The sequence below is a fragment of the Schistocerca nitens genome, unplaced genomic scaffold (assembly GCF_023898315.1).
Source record: "Schistocerca nitens isolate TAMUIC-IGC-003100 unplaced genomic scaffold, iqSchNite1.1 HiC_scaffold_460, whole genome shotgun sequence".
Taxonomy (NCBI): Eukaryota; Metazoa; Arthropoda; class Insecta; order Orthoptera; family Acrididae; genus Schistocerca; species Schistocerca nitens.
The window spans coordinates 329,710-350,531 of record NW_026045993.1 but is presented as its reverse complement, the minus strand read 5'-3'; the positions used below and the strand labels follow the sequence as shown (position 1 = coordinate 350,531).

At 42.7% G+C, this 20,822-nt stretch overlaps 1 protein-coding gene across 3 annotated transcripts in view; it reads left to right on the top strand.

Moving 5' to 3' along the window:
- Positions 1–20,822, top strand: part of LOC126232151 (ankyrin repeat domain-containing protein 65-like) — a 54,359-nt gene that overhangs the window by 11,174 nt on the left and 22,363 nt on the right. For all 3 annotated transcript variants that reach the window (XM_049942456.1, XM_049942457.1, XM_049942455.1), the window contains exons 2-4: positions 3,927–4,061; positions 4,184–4,231; positions 19,440–20,001. In XM_049942456.1, the coding sequence (XP_049798413.1) occupies positions 3,974–4,061; positions 4,184–4,231; positions 19,440–20,001 (698 nt within the window). In that variant the 5' untranslated portion in view covers positions 3,927–3,973. The remainder of the gene's footprint in view (positions 1–3,926; positions 4,062–4,183; positions 4,232–19,439; positions 20,002–20,822) is intronic.

Below are 20,822 nucleotides of genomic sequence, written 5' to 3'. Positions count from 1 at the left end.
TCACAAATTTAGCATTGGAGGGCAGCGTGGAGGGTAAAAATTGGAGATGGTGACCAAGAGATCAATACACTAAGCAGATTCAGAAGGATGTAGGTTGCCGTAGGTACTGGGAGATGAAGAAGCTTGCACAGGATGGAGTAGCATGGAGAGTTGCATCAAACCAGTCTCAGGACTGAAGACCACAGCAGCAACAATTAACGACATAGGAGACAAATTGAGTAGCCGTCTTAGGATCTTTGCAGAAGATGCTATCGTTTATTGTCTTACAATGTCATCAGATGACCATACCGAATTGCAAAATGATTTAGATAAGATATCCGTGTGGTGCGGAAAATGGGAATCGACACTGAATAAACAAAACTGTGAAGTTATTCTCGTGAGTACTAAAAGAAATCCGCTAAATTTCGATTACGCGATGACTCACACAAATCTGAAGGCTGCAAATTCAATTAAATGCTTAGGGATTACAATTACAAATAACCTAAATTGGAACGAACACATAGATAAGGTTGTGGGTAGAGCAAACCAGAGACTGCGATTCGTTGGCAGAACACTTAGAAGGCGCAACAGGTCCTCTAAAGAGACTGCTTACACCACGCTTGTCCGCCCTATTCTGGAGTATTGCTGAGCGGTGTGGGATCCCCATCATGTGGTACTGACGGATGACACCTGAAAAGTTCAAAGAAGGGCTGCTCGTTTTATATTATCGCGAAATAGGGGAGATAGTGCCACAGAAATGATATGTGAATTGGAGTGGGAATCATTAAAACAAAAATGTTTTTCGTCGCAATGGGATCTTCTTATGAAATTTCAATCATCAGTTTTTTCCTCCGATTACGAAAACATTCTGTTGGCACCCACCTACATAGGGAGAAATGATCATCACTATAAAACAAGAGAAATTAGGGCTCACACAGAAAAATTTAAGTACTGGTTTTTCCCGCGCACCATTCGAGAGTGGAACGGTAGAGAGACATCTTGAAGGTGATTCATTGAACCCTCTGCCAGGCACTTTATTGTGAGTAGCTGAGTAATCACGTAGATGTAGATGTAGATATAGAACCCTGCATAGCATATGGGGCTCTATGTAGAAAAATCCGTTCACAGGGTACGATTTCATTCCTCTGCTGAATGTACCCCACAGCCATTTGGGAAGCTTGAGAAAGGGGTCACATGTTGCCACTGGGCGCGTCCTGTGGAGCAGAGGACACTCAAGTCGCCCTCTTGTGACGCGGTCGCCATGCAGAGCAGACCCTCCTGTATTTGCAGCCTCTTGTCGTAGCTGATCGCACTTTGCCGACTGTTCCGTTCTCTGCTCTCTGGTACCAGAAACCAGCTTTCTCTAAACGCGCGGTACCTTCTTCTCTCTTTCCTGCACCAGTACTTCACTAACAGACTGATGAACGTCCCTCAAATCCAGCCTGGACAAGACCTCGTGTACTCCGTAATTTTCAGAATGTACCAGAATGTTGGTATCTCTGCCAGCGCTCTCGCATTCTTGACACAGTGCACTTCCACAACTGGTGCGATTTGTACAATTATTGTGAACTGGTTTCGACTTTACCACTATACAGGAAACTGGTAACATTCTGTGTAATGCTGTGCAAATGCTTTGTTGTAGATAAAGACAGTGAGTGAGTAATGTATGAGGGAGTGCCTGATTTTCTCTTAATATATGCGAGATGACTCATGTAACATTTTGACCTTGAAAATACACAATGTGATCAAAAGTATTGGGACACCTGGCTGAAAATAACTTACAAGTTCGTGGCCTCTCCATCACTAATGCTGGAATATAATATGGTGTTGGCTCACCCTTTGCCTCGATGACAGCTTGCACACTCGCAGGCATACGTTCAATCAGGTGGTGGAAGGTTTCTTGGGGAATGGCAGCACATTCTTCATGGAGTGCTGCACTGAAGAGAGATATCGATGTTTTTCGGTGATACCTGGCATGATGTCGGTGCTCCAAAACATCCCAAAGGTGTTCCATAGGACCCATATCAGGACTCTGTGCAGGACAGTCCGTTACAGGGATGTTATTGTCTTCTACTGCCGCCTTAGACTCTGCATTATGAACAGGTGCTCGATCGTTTTGAAAGATGCAATAGTCATCACCGAATTGCTCTCTAACAGTGAGAAGCAATGAGATGCTTAAAATATCAATATAGGCCTGTGCTGTGATAGTACCACGCAAAAAACAAGGGGTGCAAGCTCCCTCCATGAAAAACACGACCACACGATAACACCACCGCCTCCGAATTTAATGTTAGCACTACATACGCTGGCAGATGACGATCACTGGACATTCTCGATAACCACACCTGCCATCGGCTGGCCACATTGTGTACCGTGATTCGTCACTCCACGCAACGTTTTTCCACTGTTCAGTCGTCCAATGTTTACGCTCCTTACAGCAAGCGCGGCTTTGTTTGGCATTTACCTGCGTGATGTGTGGCTTACGAGCAGCCGCTCGACCGTGAAATCCAAGTTTTCTCACCTCCTGCCTAACTGTCATAGTAGTTACAGTGGATCCTGATGCAGTTCGGAATTCCTGTGTGATCGTCTGGATAGATGTCTGCTTGTTACACATTACGACCTTCTCCAACTGTCGGCAGTCTGTCAGTCAACAGACGAGATCGGCCTGTACGCTTTTGTGCTGTATTTGGCGCTTCACGTTTCCACCTCACTATCACATGTCAAATAGTGGACCTAGGGATGTGTAGGAGTGTGGAAATCTCGCATACAGACGTATTATAAAAGTGACGTCTAATCGCCAGACGATGTTCGAAGTCCGTGAGTTTTTGTGAATTTTTTGATTAATTTCAGCCAAAATAACAAAGTTGCTCTGTGATATCTGCTGAAGATTGTGAGTATAGTTCTCCAATTACGTGCAGTGTAGCCATTCCGATTTTTATCTTAAATCAGATAGGATTTGATTTTACATTACTAACTTATTTTCTAAGAATATGAGCCTCAATGCAGGTGAAAATAATGAAAATTAAAAACTGTGCAGGCGTTGGAACAATTTACTGTGATTTTCACGTTTTTTTCTCCATTTAGGCGAAGAAAAATACCCGTGAAATCATGACATCTCCTCATAAGTTGGTTCATATAATTAGTAGTTTTATACACAATCATACTATCTCATTTAATAATGATCGATTGAATACTTTTTGAGTTAGACTGCACGCAAATGTGAACAAAGTCATTTAGAGATGAACGCGTTTGAGAAATCAATTCTTGGAAACTGGAAATTCATGGAAGTCAACAATAGTGTAAAATGCTTACCAATTGATCTGCGATTCCAGCGCCATATCGTAATCATTCTTCTTCCTCACAGGCTTCATTTTGCGCTTGCTGCAGTGCTTTCCTAGCTTTCCGACTTTCCTTCGATTCAATGAACTACGTCGATTCTGCCGGCATACGCCTTGGTTACCCATTTATTCGGCATAACTGAAGCTTTACGTGTCTCCTACAATTCCTGCCTCGTTCATGGCCATCAGAAGGGATGAATTTCCTTCATTGAATAAGCCAGCTGCTAAATACGACCCCAAATCAACCACTTTTAATCCGGAGTGCAAGTGTTTGGGAGCTAATCACCAAATACTGGAATTGAAAGTTTCATTAGCATTTTGTGTGTGGCCATCTACACATTTCTCCAGTAATTCATCGCCTGATAAATCTTATATCGGAAGAATTTCCTTCTGTACGAATGCGAATTTTGCTTTGAAATTTTGACAGAGTATTCTTGGATAGGTAGCTTAACGATTTATATTATAAAAACTGGATTTTTCGAACCTCCTAGTGTGGTCTCCCCATTAACCATCGTAATCCAAATTAGGTTATTATATTAATTTAGATTTTCAATCCAGTTTGTTGAAAGTAAATGTACTGTGGAGATGTATTTACTCATAAATTTACAGATTCTCCAGCAGTTGTTTATTTGGCCTGACAGCATTGTCCTTACGTCATGTTCTGCAGAAGCGTTAGTTGGTTCATCTTTATTTTTGTCGCAGTACTCACAGCTGCCGACTATAGCGACTCTCATCCCAGTGCAGGTAAAGATTTTACTTGTGTAAATTGACGTAAGTCTGTATATGATAATGAACAACCAGTTTTAGTAGGTAATGAAAAACATATTCAATATGTTCATTACGTATTTCATATATTTGTGTTTCAGGATTCGATCCTGTACTCACAGTCTACCACTTTGGAACTGACAATCAGGGTAAGTGTCATTATTTTCCATTACTTCCAGAAACTTTTCATGGTTCAAGAAATTCATGCAGTACAAACTTATCCCATTGCTAGGCTTATTTGATGATTTAATAACTGATTTGATTATTATGTGTAAAATCTCTAACTTCACTGAGTTTCTATATTATTACTTTTGCTTTTATAGTCGGTATGAGTTGGAATACAGTTTACATATGTGTTACATACGTGTTGGTAGGCCTTGAGAGTGGTAATCATAGCCTTTTTCTGAATTATTTTCATAAAGGTTTAGTGGTCCCATCTAGATCAATATAACACATGAATAGACGAAGCTAAACAGCATCATTTCACATAAGTAGTCGTGGTATACAGGTATTTGACATGTCTTCCAGGATTACGGCAGTACATTGTACACCGCCTTGCATAAATTTACATTGACTACAGAAAAACCTTCTCACGTTCACAACATTTATGTAACCAATTAAAAACACGAATCTGATAATGGTAATCATCTCAGGAGGTACCCATCAGAAACTGTAATGCTTGTGCTGACTACGTTATATCCCTGTTTCTTATCTGTTTAAATTCATTGAGGTATGGGTTCAAAATTATGGTACGTTTGCTTCCAACGTGTCCCTTCATCAGTGGCAGAATTTTTAAATTAATAGTGGATGTCATCATTGTGGTTCAGCTGAACATTTGCTTTCATGTAAAACAGAGTTCCATAGAACCTTCACATGGGCACAAACAGTAAATTTTAAAGGAGTGTTAAGTATTCCCATCTATATAGATGACTTGTAGCACTTACTCCTTCAATTTATTTTGAACAACATACTAGTTTCTATTTTCTTGGAAATAATGGTTATTTTAGGAAGGCAGGTATGCCTGTAAGAACCAGTTACGTGGCACATGCTACAACTATAGCAGTAGCATTATGATTCTCTTGTTAGTAACATTACTAAATCAATAATAAACCAAAACCCGTCGAGTTACCTCTTCACAGTGTGAGATATGTAATGTTCCCTATTACGATTGTCATCTGAGTGAATGTCCATCAAATTATTGCTATTTACTTTCTGTAACACTACGTTACAGAAAGTAACTACAAGTTGGTCTACATTTTCGTAGCAGTATGTAGTTGACATGTACACTGTCTCAAAGGAACCACATGGTAAACAAAATGTCATTCAAGAATGGGACGTAATTGATGTCTGTAGATCATAAATTTTAAGTAACCACGTTGGTGTCGTCTGTAAGCATTAATTTAATTTCACACCTAATTAACGCCTGCTGTGTGCAGATTGTTACCAGAAATTCGAAGCATAAGGGGACGCTAGGCTATACAAAAATGTAACTCCTTGTCCTGATGCCACAGAAACTTCCTGTGATGAGACAAGGTTTTAGCCGGTTAACTGATGAGTTACTGATTTTATAATTGCTAATAGCAGGTTGAACAGCACAAAGGCTTTAGTCAAATCACACAAGGTATTTACAGAAAAACAATTTCTGTGTCAACGCTCTAAGGTATACACAAATACAAAGATAGGAATATTCCTCTGAAAGCCAAATTATTTTTATTCCTAATTGCACAGCATTCAATACATTTGATTGTATGAATTAATTATTTTAATAATTTGAGGTTCTCCACATTTGTAACATCCAATTAGAGTTCCCTGGAATTTTGTGCAGGGCACCTTTTTCTAATGAGTTCATATGATGGTGTATTTCATTTTGATAAGACAAATACTGTGGTGAAGTGTTGCATTAAAACATGAGTGAAATCTATGTATTCCATCTAGTTCCCCAGAGTAGGTTTTCAGCTGTTTACATGATGTACTGCCACATCATGTGATGCTTATTTCTGAAGAAAGGATGGTTTGGTTGAGTTACCCAGTGGTTACAGACAGGTGACCCATAACTTTCATGTAAAATATTGGGAGTTAGTTGTTGTAGGAATACACTGCAAGTCTAATGTCAGTGACATTTGAGCATCTCATGTACATGTACCTGGTCAGTTTGTGTCATTTACCTTCTGCCTAGTCTGATGCACTGTCGCGACTTCCTCCCTGTACCAACCTCTTACCTTCAGAGTAGAACGGGTTATATCACGTTCCATGTTGAAAATTCATACCAGGACGTAATATCTTAGAAATATTTTCCTTATGTTTGGTTGTAGTAGACACCTTCGACGGAGGAAAGCCATCTTTCCCTCTGTATGTCTGCCTCTTAAATCCGCCTTACTTTGTCCTTCATCTGTAATTTTGCTTTCAAGGAAGCAAAATTCCTTCATCTATTTTGTGATCCCAGACTTTGACGTTAAATTTAACGCTAATCTCATTTCTGGTATTCTTCATTATTTTAATCTTTCATTTGTTCACACTAAGTACATATTTGCATTCATTTGACTCCCCATTCCATACAACAGACCTTATAATTCTTCCTGGTCTTCACTGACAGTAATGTTTTAAGCGAATCTTCCCCATGGCACTTTATAACCATGACTGTTAATCCAACTCCTACATTTGTCTTTTATTTTCATTACGGTTTCCTAAATGTACAGATTAGACAGTGGGGGAGAAACACCGTTTCACTACCTTACACCCTCATTAAGCACATCTCTTTTCTCATAGTCTTCCGTTCTTATAGCTTCTTTTGTGTTCCTATACATATTATTGTATACCCAAATTTCCGCGTATTTCTAGTCATATCACGCTGTAGAACGCTTTTCCTAGGTCGAAGAATTCTATACAAGTATCCTGATTCTTCTTAACTCTTGCATACATTACCAAGTGGAATGCAGCACTTGTCGTCTGGGTTCTGTCGTGTTTCCTATGCACCTACGCTACATCTGTTCTCCAGAACAGAGCTTTCTTTGTGGACCAAAGTCTCCTCCAGCCACTCACCCTCCCACAGATGCAAGACTCTTAAGCTCAACATCGAGGTGATAGCATACAGGAGGATGGCACACTGTAATACTTGAGAATCGAGACAATCCTCTTGGCTGCCAGATCTGTCCTTTCGTTCCTCACAATTCCGATGTGTCCTGGTACCCAGCGAAAGGACACCTAAATCCCCAGTCGTTGTAGATGAAGGAGGGACTAGCTTTCCTGTTGAGTACAAAAGTTTCACAGAGTGAAGGGAACTTAGAAAATTGGATGAGACAAGAAATTTATCACTGGAAGAACGTCTCACCTACTCCATGACCGCAAGATCGCATAAAATTCTGCATAAAAGACGGTAAACGCTTAACGCAGTATGATCTTGAGGGCAAGATCTGTCAAAAAAAACAGAGCAACCAACAGGATCCCCCTGTAGCGATACATGCATAAAAACAGCTATATTGTTGTGGTGCCCAGGTAAAATGTCAGAAAATATGTCATTAAAAGCGGAAGCAGGTGTGTAATCTCTCTTGTAGCGCCCCAAATCTAAAATCACTCTGGGTCTCTCCAGTAACCAAGGCAGTTAAAACGCTGGGTTTGGGGCAGTACTGGCTCCACACTGAGGGACTCCAGCACATGGTGCACGTGGATCGCAAATGGCGTTGTGGCTCTTCAACGGTTCGAAATAAGGGGGATGAGCAACATTATAGAGTGTGGGTGAAGTTGGAGCTGTGAGGAACTTGCATGCCTGATGCACTAGGTGGAGCTGCTGGTGACCCCCCAGCCTCAGCACATAGGCTGGGTATGGGACTGGCCCTATAGCGACCTGTGGCCAACTGGAGTCCCTCAAGGTGGACAGTGTCAATTCAAATCGAAAGGCCTCGCCAATGCATAAACCATGCACCCATAGTCCACCCATGAACGCATGAAAGCTGTATAAAACTTCAATGCTCAGATACACATTGCTGCGGATCAATGCAAGTTCTTTAGCTGTCAGAATCTACATTCCTAAATCAATAGCTAGGGTCCGGGGTCTCTCCCAGGAATGCTGGTCCCCATGTACCACAATGCATCCCTTGTGCACCAGCTCTCATCTGTGACAAGATTTTAGCTGATATTCCTGATGAAAACCTCCAATAGAATCTTCTGAACCTCAAAGATCCATTGCTCATCTCATGACTTCCTATCATTCGAGCTTCTGAGCAGGCTGCCACAGCAGCAGCTTTTATCGAAGACCCAACTCTGGTATTTGCCACATAACCCAAATTGGAAGCTATGCAACATTGGTTGTAGCCCAAGTCTGGAAAAGTCCTCAATGCCATTTCCACAAGGTGAATTGTGTTACTAGGTGTTAGTGTGCCCACAAAGCTGAAATTTGCCACACCTCCACTTCTATGTCTGTGGACTGGTGACTGGGCGACACCAAGGAATATTCTTCCCAGCCATATTTTACAGAAGCGACACTGGTACAGGCTATACTCTTGCAGTCTACTCAGTTGCTTTCTATACAAGCTAAGTTGTAACGCAAGCCAGTCAGATTCCAGACTGACACTGAGTCATTAGCTACAGTAATCGACTGGGCTACACAAGCCATTAAGTCTCCTCCAGGCACCGCTTCACAACAAAGTTATGTAGTTATAGTAACAACACCATTTCTGTTACAGGACATATCTGTTAGAGGCCTTTTCTATAGCAAACGCTACTGTGGCGCCTCAGTAGCTCCAGCTTGGATTCTGAAGGTTGTGGCCCCTTATATCTCAAACCTATCCAGCATAGACTTATTCCATGCCTTGGGGCTTGAGTTCTGCGCCACCTCTGATGCAGTCCAAGCCCTGGGCCTCTTCCTACACCACCTACATCTTGGTTAAATTAGGACCAGTGTTCTGCCAGTGAGCATCCTGGGATTCCATATATACCTTACACCTACTGCAGCTCCAAAATTATTTAAGGTCTGTAGCGTCGAGTTTGCATACCAGGATAAGCATCAACAGGACTTGCAACATCTTCAGGATGAGGGCATCTTCATCCCAGTAACACACAGCCAATGGGCCCTTCCAATTTCACTGTGGAGAAACCATCAGGCGCTGGCTGCATTTGTGGTGACTTCCAGGACACTGTGAATGCCCAGTCTGTAGTCGTCAGGTATACCACTCCCATGCTTCAGGACACTGTTTACATCTCGCGGGGTCTATGGTATTTGCCAAAAATGACCTTCATTATGCTTATTTGCCAAAAATTACCTTCATGATGCTTATCTCCACCTCGCACTGCGTAACGGCTCCCAGGAGACTGTAATCATAACCATCATAGCCACTCCTTTTGGATTGCTCCAATACACATAGCTTCCGTTTGACATCGCCGAAGTTACATCATTTTTTTGGAGGTACTATGTTGTTATTGTGGTCTTCAGTCCTGAGACTGGTTTGATGCATCTCTCCATGCTACTCTACCCTGTGCAAGCTTCTTCATCTCCCAGTACTTACTGCAACCTCCATCCTTCTGAATCTGCTTCGTGTATTCATCTCTTGGTCTCCCTCTACGATTTTTACCCGCCACACTGCCCTCCAATGCTAAATTTGTGATCTCCTGATGCCACAGAACATGTCCTACCAACCAGTCCTTTCTTCTTGTCAAGTTGTGCCACAAACTCGTCTTCTCCCCAATTCTGTTCAATACTTTCTCATTAGTTATGTGATCTTCCCATGTTCAGCATTCTTCTGTAGCACTACATTTCGAAAACTTCTATTCTCTTCTTGTCCAAACTATTTATCGTCCATGTTTCAATTCCATACATGGCCACACTCCATACAAATACTTTCAGAAACGACTTCCTGACACTTATATCAATTCTCGATGTTAACAAATTTCTCTTCTTCACAAACGCTTTCCTTGCCATTGCCAGTCTACATTTTATATCCTCTCTACTTCGACCATCATCAGTTATTTTTCTCCCCAAATAGTAAAACTCCTTTACTACTTTAAGCGTCTCATTTCCTATTCTAATTCCCTCAGCATCACCCGACTGAATTCGACTAAATTCAATTATCCTCGATTTGCTTTTGTTGATGTTCATCTTATATCCTCCTTTCAAGACACTGTCCATTCCGTTCAACTGCTCTTCCAAATCCTTTGCTGTCTCTGACAGAATTACAACGTCATCGGCGAACCTCGAAGTTTTTATTTCTTCTCCATGGATTTTAATACCTACTCCGAATTTTTCTTTTGTTTCCTTTACTGCTTGCTCAATATACAGATTTAATAACATCACGAAGAGGCTACAAACATGTCTCACTCCCTTCCCAACAACTGCTTCCCTTTTGTGCCCCTCGACTCTTATAACAGCCTTCTGGTTCCTGTACAAATTGTACAGCCTTTCGCTCCCTGTATTTTACCCCTGCCACCTTTAGAATTTGATACAGAGTATTCCAGTTAACATTGTCAAAAGCTTTCTCTAAGTCCACAAATGCTAGAAACGTAGGTTTGCCTTTCTTCTAAGATAAGTCATAAGGTCAGTATTGCCTCACATGTTCTAACATTTCTATGGAATCCCAACTGATCTTCCCCGAGATCGGCTTCTACCAGTTTTCCCATTCGCCTGTAAAGAATTCGTGTTAGTATTTTGCAGCTGTGACTTATTAAACTGATAGTTCGGTAATTTTCACATCTGGCAACAAGTGCTTTCTTTGGGATTGGAATTATTATATTCTTCTTGAAGTCTGAGGGTATTTAGCCTGTCTCATACATCTTGCTCACCAGATGGTAGAGTTTTGTAAGGACTGGCTCTCCCAAGGCCGTCAGTAGTTCTAATGGAATGTTGTCTACTCCTGGGGCCTTGTTTCGACCCCAGGTCTTTCAGTGCTCTGTCAAACTTTTCACGCAGTATCGTGCCTCTCATTTCATCCTCATCTACATCCTCTTCCATTTCCATAATATTGTCCTCAAGTACATCGCCCTTATATAGACCCTCTATATACTCCTTCCACCTTTCTGCTTTCCCTTCTCTGCCTAGAACTGGATTTCCATCTGAGCTCTTGATATTCATACAAGTGGCTCTCTTTTCTCCAAAGGTCTCTTTAATTTTCCTGTAGGCAGTATCTGTCTTACCCCTAGTGAGATAAGCCTCTACATCCTTACGTTTGTCCTCTAGCCATCCCTGCTTAGCCATTTTGCGCTTCCTGTCGATCTCATTTTTGAGACGTTTGTATTCCTTTTTGACTGCTGCATTTACTGCATTTTTATATTTTCTCCTTTCATCTATTAAATTGAATATGTCTTCTGTTGCCCAAGGATTTCTACTAGCCCTCGTCTTTTTAACTACTTGATTCTCTGCTGGCTTCACTACTTCGTCCCTCAGAGCTGCCCATTCTTCTTCTACTGTATTTCTTTCCCCCATTCCCGTCAATTATTCCCTTATGCCGTCCCTGAAGCTCTGTACAAACTCTGGTTTAGTCGGTTTATCCAGGTCCCATCTCCTTAAATTCCCTCCTTTTTGCAGTTTCTTCAGTTTCAATCTACAGTTTATAACGTATAGATTGTGGTCAGTCCATATCCTCCCCTGGAAATGTATTACAATTTAAAACCTGGTTCCTAAATCTCTGCCTTGCCATTATATAACCTATCTGATACCTCCTAGCACCTCCAGGATTATTCCATGTTTCTAACCTTCTTTTATGATTCTTGAACCAAGTGTTAGCTATGATTAAGTTATGCACTGTGCAAAATTCTACCAGACAGCTTCCTCTTTCATTTCCAATCCCCAATTCACATTCACCTTCTATGTTACCTTCTCTCCCTTTTCCTATTCTCGAATACCATTCACCTGTGACTATTAAATTTTAGTCTCCCTTCACTACCTCAATAATTTCTTTTATCTCATCATACATTTCATCAATTTCTTCATCATCTGCGGAGCTAGTTGGCATATAAACTTGTACTACTGTAGTAGGCATGGGCTGCATGTCTATCTTGGCCACAATAATGCTTTCACTACGCTGTTTGTAGTAGCTTACCTGCACTCCTATTTTTTTTATTCATTATTAAACCAACTCCTGCATTACCCCTCTTTGATTTTGTATTTATAACCCTGAATTCACCTGACCAAAAGTCTTGATCCTCCTGCCACCGAACTTCACTAATTCCCACTATATCTAACTTTAACCTATCCATTTCCCTGTTTAAATTCTCTAATCAGCCTGCCCTATTAAGGGATCTGACATTCCGCACTCCGATCTGTAGAACGCCAATTTTCTTTCTTCTGATAACGACGTCCTCTTGAGTAGTCCCTGCTCGGAGATCTGAATGGGGGACTATTTTACCTCTGGAATATTTTACCCAAGAGGACGCCATCATCAGTTAACCATACAGTAAAGCTGCATGCCCTCGGGCAAAATTACAGCTCTAGTTTCCCATTGCTTTCAGCTGTTCACGGTACCAGCACAGCAAGGCCGTTTTGGTTAGTGTTACAAGGCCAGATCAGTCAGTCATCCAGACTGTTGCCCCTGCAAGTACTGAAAAGGCTGCTGCCCCTCTTCAGGAACTACACATTTGTCTGGCCTCTCAACAGATACCCCTCCATTGTGTTTGCACGTATGGTATGGCCATCTGTATTGCTGAGGCCCACAAGCCTCCCTACCAACAACAAGGTCCATGGTTTACAGGGGGGCGGGGATGAGCAACACTTAAAGGACGTCTCAGGGACCGTGAGCTACCTTGACAATTTTCTGGTTGTTGGAAAGTATACAGCTGATGTTGGTCTTCTCCCCATTCACAGAAGCTTACCTTCGTTGTTATCTTGGCCAATGTTCTTTTTCCATCCACCAGGTCGAATATTTAGGACACATCTTCAGGACATCAGGCATATGGCTTACACCACATTGTGTGCCTGCCATCCAAAAATTACTGGCCTCGATAGATGCATTCCAGCCGAAGTCTAAGTCAGCCAAACTGCTATAGACCATTCATGCCTCATGCTTCAGCGATTCTGGCACCACTCACTCTGTAACAGAGTTCCCTGGAAGTGGCCATCCTAATGTAATAAGGTGTTCCAAAACCTGAAGAAGGCCCTCTTCGACCGACTTGTCTCATGGTATACAATCCAACGAAACCATTGGTATTAGTGGCTGATGCTGACTGCCACACTTTTGTCCCATATTGAGAATGGCATGGAACGACCCACAGCATTTGTATCCAAGACACTTACAGCAGGACAGAGGAACCACATAGAAAAGGGGGCTTTGGTCATCATCTTTGGCAGCAAACGCTTCCATGCCTACATCTATAGCCGCCGCTTCACACTCATGACAGATCATAAGCCTCTAATGAGACTCTTCAAGTATTCAGCAACTTTCCACTGTGGGCTCTGTTTCTCTCAGGATATGCCTATGGTATCCAGTATCACCGTAATGCCGCCAATGCCAATATCCTATCGCGATTTCATGTCAGCCAGAACCCAGAATTTCATGAGGGTCCAGAAGTCTGTTTTCATGAGGAGAGTGAGACTGCCATCACCAAAGACCTATCTTCCAATTGATGCACGCCTTGTGGGATAACACACAGTGACAGGCCATGTCCTCCAGGAGGTTTTGCATTATACAACAGAAAGATGGCCTGCAGACAAAGTAATCTCTCATGTACCCAGACCTCCAAGCCTTCTGTAGCACGCAGCAAAAGTCTTTATCCTTGCATCACATTGCGCTGATAAAGGTCGCAATGGGCCACGCTCAGGTCCTCATTCCCAGAACCCTATGGAATTGGGAAGTCATTTTTACTCTCCTAGCAATACATCCACTGGAAGGGTATGGAGACAATGCGAGAATGGTGAAAGAGTGCCTCACATGTCAAAACAAGCAAGCTGTGCCCCCCTGTCAGTATTTTCCATCGCATCCTATGGTGACTCATTGGTCCTGTCTTCATTTGGACTTTGCTGGCCCATTCCTTGGATCTGTGTGGCGTCTGAATTTGAACGTGAGCAGTGGGTTCTCCTTTGTGTTTTTCATGCCATTCACAACCTCAGTGAAGACGATCCAAATTGTTGCATGGTTGTTCGCCCTTAAAGGTGTCCCACAAGCCTTGGTCACTGACAATGGCCCCAATTATCATCAGCAGAATTCTGATTCTTGCTGTTCAATTTAGTTTCATCAGTCCACATGGCCAACCTCATAAATTACCATTTTCCCTAGAATCAGAACAGCCCCATACCTTCTTGGATCAATGGATGGTGTAGGTTTTCTTTGCAGGATCCAGTGCAGCTGTAGACACCCTCCCTTTATTCTCCATTTGATTGGGCAGGCAATGTTTGAATTTCAGTTGCTGTGAAGAGGCTGTCGCTGCTGGCATATCCATGAAGTATGGGCCCATCATGGATCCAAACCACTAATGGGTGCCATAACTCCTTCTTGCACTCCAGACGCCTTTAATGCGACTCTCTTTGCGCCATCTACCATTTCCCCCACCCAAGACCTCCTGTGGGCAGCCACAATTCGTCACGCTCTCATCCCATATGAATAGAAGTGGATCCAGCCCCCCCCCCCCCCCTTCCCCAGAATGGTGAATGCTCCAACACGGTCCAGGCCTCCAGGGCCTGCTGTGGCCTAGATGCACTTTTGGGGGAGAAGGGCGGGCAGCGACAACATGAATTACGGTTGAACCATGTATGTCACAGAATGCAACGCTCATACAGTCCATAGCTGCCACGCAAGATTTTCAGAAGGCGCACTAAGAACTACAGACCAATAGATATCTCGACAGGCAAAAGTAAGAGGTCGGTGGCCTTATCGCAAGACCGTGCCCGTATCCGGTCACGAGTTAGAACGGGACAGCACGGTTCTTCCTGGAGAATAACTATTTAAGGAAACCCAGGGATCACTGTGGACAGTTCCCATCGACGAGAGTTGGCTGATTCATGCTATTGTCTATACGCCATCGATGACGACAATGTAGCGGCGAGAAGTAGGCTTCTGATAGCTCTCACCGAGTGTTGGTCATTTCAATGTTTAGTTCCGGCTCCAGGGATTTAGGTGGAGCCAAATCCACAGAGTTGAATTTTGTTCGGAAACGCAGGGGAGGTATAGTCAGATTGTAATTATAAATTGTGACAAACAGTTAATTTGCCTTTCGAACGGACAATAATGAAACTAAGAAAATTTTTTGCTTCAACTGGGATACTCAATAACGAAAAACAGATGGATTTTGCAGAAATTATGAGCTCCACAGTGAGAATAAACAGCTAAAGGGTAGTTCTGTTGCATGAATGCATAAACCCCACAGGAATTCCCCCACATAGATGCAGCACAGTCATAGGCCTGTCCTCTGAAACATGCTTTATAACTGCACGAAAGTTACCCATGTACTTGTCATCTTGTTTGTCAACTTCAGTAGGGTCTAAGTCATTAAGCGGGCCTTAATGCAATCTCCTGACATCCACAGATAATCACCCACCTGTTCCACCAAGCCTTGGTCCTGGCGATGTTTCATATCTCTTGCCTTGTTCATCATCATGTGAACAAAATTTTGACCATGAATTGGAGTAGCTACATAGTAAGTACTGCACGCCTGGATGTTGAAATATTGAAGAGCATTACTTCTACACCAGAAACTTGGAGTTTTCCAGGGCTGTAACATTTTGATTACTACCTTTACCAGACTTGTCATAGCGAAATACAGACGGTACTTACGGAAGACACCGTCCTCTTTGGCAGAGTATACTAAATAAAGTTGAATGTACGATATTGGCAAATTTGCAAAGTGAGGGGAAATATATAAATTGCATTAGGCACAGAAAAGTTTTGGAATTGTTGTAGCTTCATGTGGTAATCAAATTTTTTGATACTTAGCGATCAAATACTTATCTCATAGTTACAGCCCAATCGTGTATTGTCTCCACGCAGCCAAACATTACTATTTCCAGTCAATGATCGGCTCAATTGGACCAGAGGACCCAGTCCCCTCCATGCAAACACAGTCCACACCAGTATGAAGCTAGCACCAGCTTGCACTGTGTCTTGTTGACAGCTTGGGCCTGGACTTCGTGATCCAATCAGACCACCGTCTTCCAGTCGTCTAGGGTCCAACCAATGTTATCACGGGCACAGGAGAGGGGCTACAGGGAAAGTCGTGCTGTTATGCAAATGCACTCACGTTGGTCACCTGCTGTCATAGCCCATTAACGTAAGTTCGCTGCACTGTCCTAAGAGATGCGTTTATCGTATGTCTCACATTGATTTTTGCGGTTGTTTCGCGTAGTGTTCCTTGCCTCTTAGAACTGACAAACGCCGCTGCTCTCGGCCCCTAAATGAACGCCGTCGGCCACTGTCTTGTTTGTGGTGAGAGGTACTCTCGGCATACTCTTGACGCCGTGGATCTCCAAATATTGAATTGTCTGACGATTTCCGAAATGTAATGTCCCATTTGTCTACCACCTCCTTCTAATCAGCGTTCAAAGTTTATTAATCCCCGTCGTGTGGCTATAATCAAGCTGGAAACCTTTTCATGTGAATCACCTGAATACAATCGACAGCTCGGCCAATAAACTGCCGCTTCATACCTTTTGTATGCCGGACTACCGCCATAGGTGAAAGTGCATACCGCTATCCCATGATTTTGCTACCTCTGTGTGGATGTGGCAGCAGGCATCTCTCGTAGTTTGATTCTCGAACTTCAACCGTGGACTTCCTCTGGTATTTTTCTGATGATATATATATGTCCATTGCACCTAAACAGATAATCAACAAACCCCTTCTAGCCAGCATTATTTTGTTGATTTCGTTGTTTGTTATCTTATTAGTCCCTTTGACTTTTCACGGTGTGCCTTTAACAGCACATTTCAAAAGTATTCCGTTTTTCAGTTCCGTATATCACAGAGTCCAGGTCTCACATTTACAAGATGCAACACTACAAACACGCTTTTGGAAGCATTTTTCTGGTGTGTTACCAGTCAGTTTTAGAGGCTAACATCTTTTTTCCAGGTTTTGTTCTGATTCTTACTTTTTCCTCGCTCGTTACACCTCCAGCGATTTTATTTCCTAAATAAGCAACAAGGTGTCAGAGTACGTGGCCATCCACGACAGGTACTCGGACGCTGATTTGTCGTCGTTTTGTCACAAACCATTAGTAATACAGTTTCGTCATGACTTTGTCCACCTCATTTAAGGTGGAATCTAAGATGTGCTGGATCAAATGGTGTCGTTAAGGATATGTGGGTATTCACGTGACTCATTATTTTGACACAGGAAGAATGTCGTATTGTTGTGCTGACTTGTGAAGAGCAATATTCCTACTAGGAGTACTATGTGGGTCATTTTTGACCCACGTTACCCGCCTCTATAATCATCGCACGACCAAACGCTCCCGTGACTTTCAATCATTTATGGGATTGTACAACTTACCAAAATTTCATCCCCCCTAGCTCACTCACCTAGAAGTACGAAAAATTTATCTATTATACCAGTAGTACGATGTGGGTCATTTTTGACCCATACCTATTTAACGCACAGTTTGATATCAGTAATACCGGTTTTCTGTCACTAAATATGATCTGGGCACGCCTCGACGTTATTCGCGAGCTGTTAGGGTACATTATACTTTGGGCCAAAAAGAACGTTAAATACAAATTATTCGGTTGTCGAATGATACTTTATATCAGCGAGGCTTTCCGTTTTCTATGGACTGGCGACGTGCAGACCTACGCGAAGTAACACTGCAAAACTACAAAATAACATGTGACATATTACACTTCATTATTTTCATCGTGGCAGTGACAGTATAACAGAGGTAGTGGCGGAGGACATACGTTGCCATATGTAATTTTATTTATATTCGAAACAGGCTTATGCCTCTTGAAACTATTTTATTGGTCTTGACACAGCTGCTGGTCTAAGAGATTATTCATTTATTTGTGTGTATGAGTTCTGAAGAAGGCTATATTATTATAGCAGAAACCACGGTCCAGATTTAAAAGAAACAAAATTTAGTGCAACTGTGGGCTGTTTTTCATTCGAGACAACATATTATACAGTGCAGAATCCCAACGCCCCTCCTACACTACTGTCTGGAGCACTGCTAACAGTTCTCTTACACTACAGCAGATGTCAGTCGCGTCGCCCTTATGGAACGTCACGACTGACAGCTTCCTCACCTCCATTAAACAGGCAGATGAGCGCTGAAGTGGAGACGACACACTGTATGCAACACACTCACAAGTCAGGCGACCATCTTCTCACAGATTACGATGGGAAAACGTAAAAGATATCCGTATCCTGAGTAACATGCATGCTGGATGTCAGAAGAATGAGAATTCTGAGAAGTAACTTCCAGAAACAGTGAAGTTTTATAATGACACTAAGGATGGAGTCGATGTTTTTGACCAAATCGCTAGATACTACAGTCTCCGAGTTGTTACACAACGATGCTCTGTAAGTGTCTTTTACTTGACCTCGCCATGATTAACGCTCGCACAATTTTTAAGTTATGTACCTCTCAGAAGATTTCCGGTCGGGACCTTATCCTCAGAGTAGCAGATGACCTCGCTGCCTCTTACATACTGCAGACAAAAGTCAGTCTCCCCTTACAGCCACTCGATACTGCCAATGGCCAATAAGGAATTAGAAGGTCTTCTCAAATTCAGGTTTCCTGCAGACAACAAAACAATAAAGGGAAATAAAACGTCAAGTGCAACAAGTACGTGTGCAAAAGATGCCGAGCAAAAACTGTTGTCGGCTTTCTGAATCGCTGAGTAGGCAATTCTGTCACGTCCTTTTTCTTAAATATACTTAAATATCTGTAATTATAGGCTGAAGTTATTTGTTCTTATGTTTTATTTCCTTCATTGCAATAACTACAAAAAATGCAGAGCATTTTAGTCACCTACTGCTTTTCAGAATGTTTCACAAATATTTGGTGCTTATCTTATTCTTCTATAAAAGGAAAAATACTATTAATACTCACATAAACAATATGTTTTGATTCTGTTTCAATCTTTTTATAAAGAAAAACATTACAACATCGCTTTACCAAATTTACGAAAGATTGTGGAATTTCTTCTGTAACATTTAAAATAAAATAAAATGTTTACTTAGAGAAAATTTATATTTGACCACGTACTGTTCATTTTAGAGACGTATTGTCAACATGAAGACGCTTAAAATACCACCCAAACACGAACAAAATGGTGGTTTTCTACTGCGGGTCAAAAATGACCCACATGGTACTACCAGGGGTTTGGCGAAATCTGGTTCTTTTAGTGTTAGGAAGTGATGGTTGACGCAGATCCAGTTGTGGCTCAAGCATGTTCTCACACGGAGGGTGCTGTGCAAGGGGGAGGGTCTACTCAGTGACGCTGTGTTTCAGAATCGCCCACATCAGGACAGGTCCAGGAGGTGAAAGAGGCTGCAGCTGTGGACCTGGGCACCCTGCTGGACGCTGGAGACAGCGCCGTGGTGACTCTGGTGGCGGGCGACACCCGTCTGGCGGCGCACAGGGCCGTCCTGGCCGCCAGGAGTCCCGTGTTCGCCGCTGTTTTCAGCCACGGCACGCTGGAGGCCGCTGTCCCAGACGTGGGGGGCCCGCTGCTGCGCCACCTCGTGGCCTACATGTATACCCTGCAGGCCCCGCAGCTGGCCAGAATGGACCCCCAGCTGCTGGTCGCGGCTGATAAGTACGGCTTGTCAGGCCTGAAGGCACAGTGCGAGCAGCAGTTGGCTGCACAGCTGTCTGTTGAGACTGCGGTGGCCACAGCTGTGCTCGCTATTCGGAACTCCTATAGCACCCTTAAGAAGGCCGCCGCCGCCTTCATAAAGACTCATATTATGTACGTGATGGCCACGAAGGGCTGGGCAGATGCGCTACATTGTCAGCCTGAAGATCTGATTGAAGTGCTCAAGCTGCTGTCTGAGCCACCAGCGGAAACCAGGTAAATACAAGAGAAGCTACATGTCTACGTTGTCCAGTCCTGTGTAGTTCTGTGTGTGTGCGTGTATTTCCAGCTCCTTTACGTGTATCTGTGCAGCAAAATACACCATCACTGACATACATTTTCTGATATCTCGCGATGCTTTCATTGATTTCTCATGTTAGTTTAATGTTGTTGTTGTGGTCTTCAGTCCAGAGACTGGTTCGAAGGAGCTCTCCATGCTACTCTATCCTGTGCAAGCTTTTTCATCTCCCAGTACCTACTGCAACCAACATCCTTCTGAACCAGCTTAATATATTCATGTCTGGGTCTCCCTCCACAGTTTTAACCCCCCACGCTGCCCTGCAATACTAAATCAGTGACCCCTTGATGCCTCAGAATATGTCCAACCAACGGATCCCTTCCTTCAGTCAAGTGCTACAAATTCCTCTTCTCCCCAATTCTATTCAGTATATCCTCATTATTTCTGTGATCTACCAATCTAATCTCCAGCATTTTTCTGTAGCACCACATTTCGAAAGCTTCTATTCTTTTCTTGTCTAAACTATTTATCACCCATCTTTCACTTCCATACATGGCTACACTCCATACAAATACGTTCAGAAAAGGCTTCCTGACGCTTGAATCTATACTCGATGTTAACAAATATCTCTTCTTCAGAAACGCTTTCCTTGCCACTGCTGGTCTACATTTTATATGCCCTCTACTTCGACCATCATTAGCTACTTTGCTCCCCAAATAGCAAAACTCATCTACTACTTTAAGTTTGTCATTTCCTGATCTAATTCCCTCAGCATCACCTGATTTAATTGAACTACATT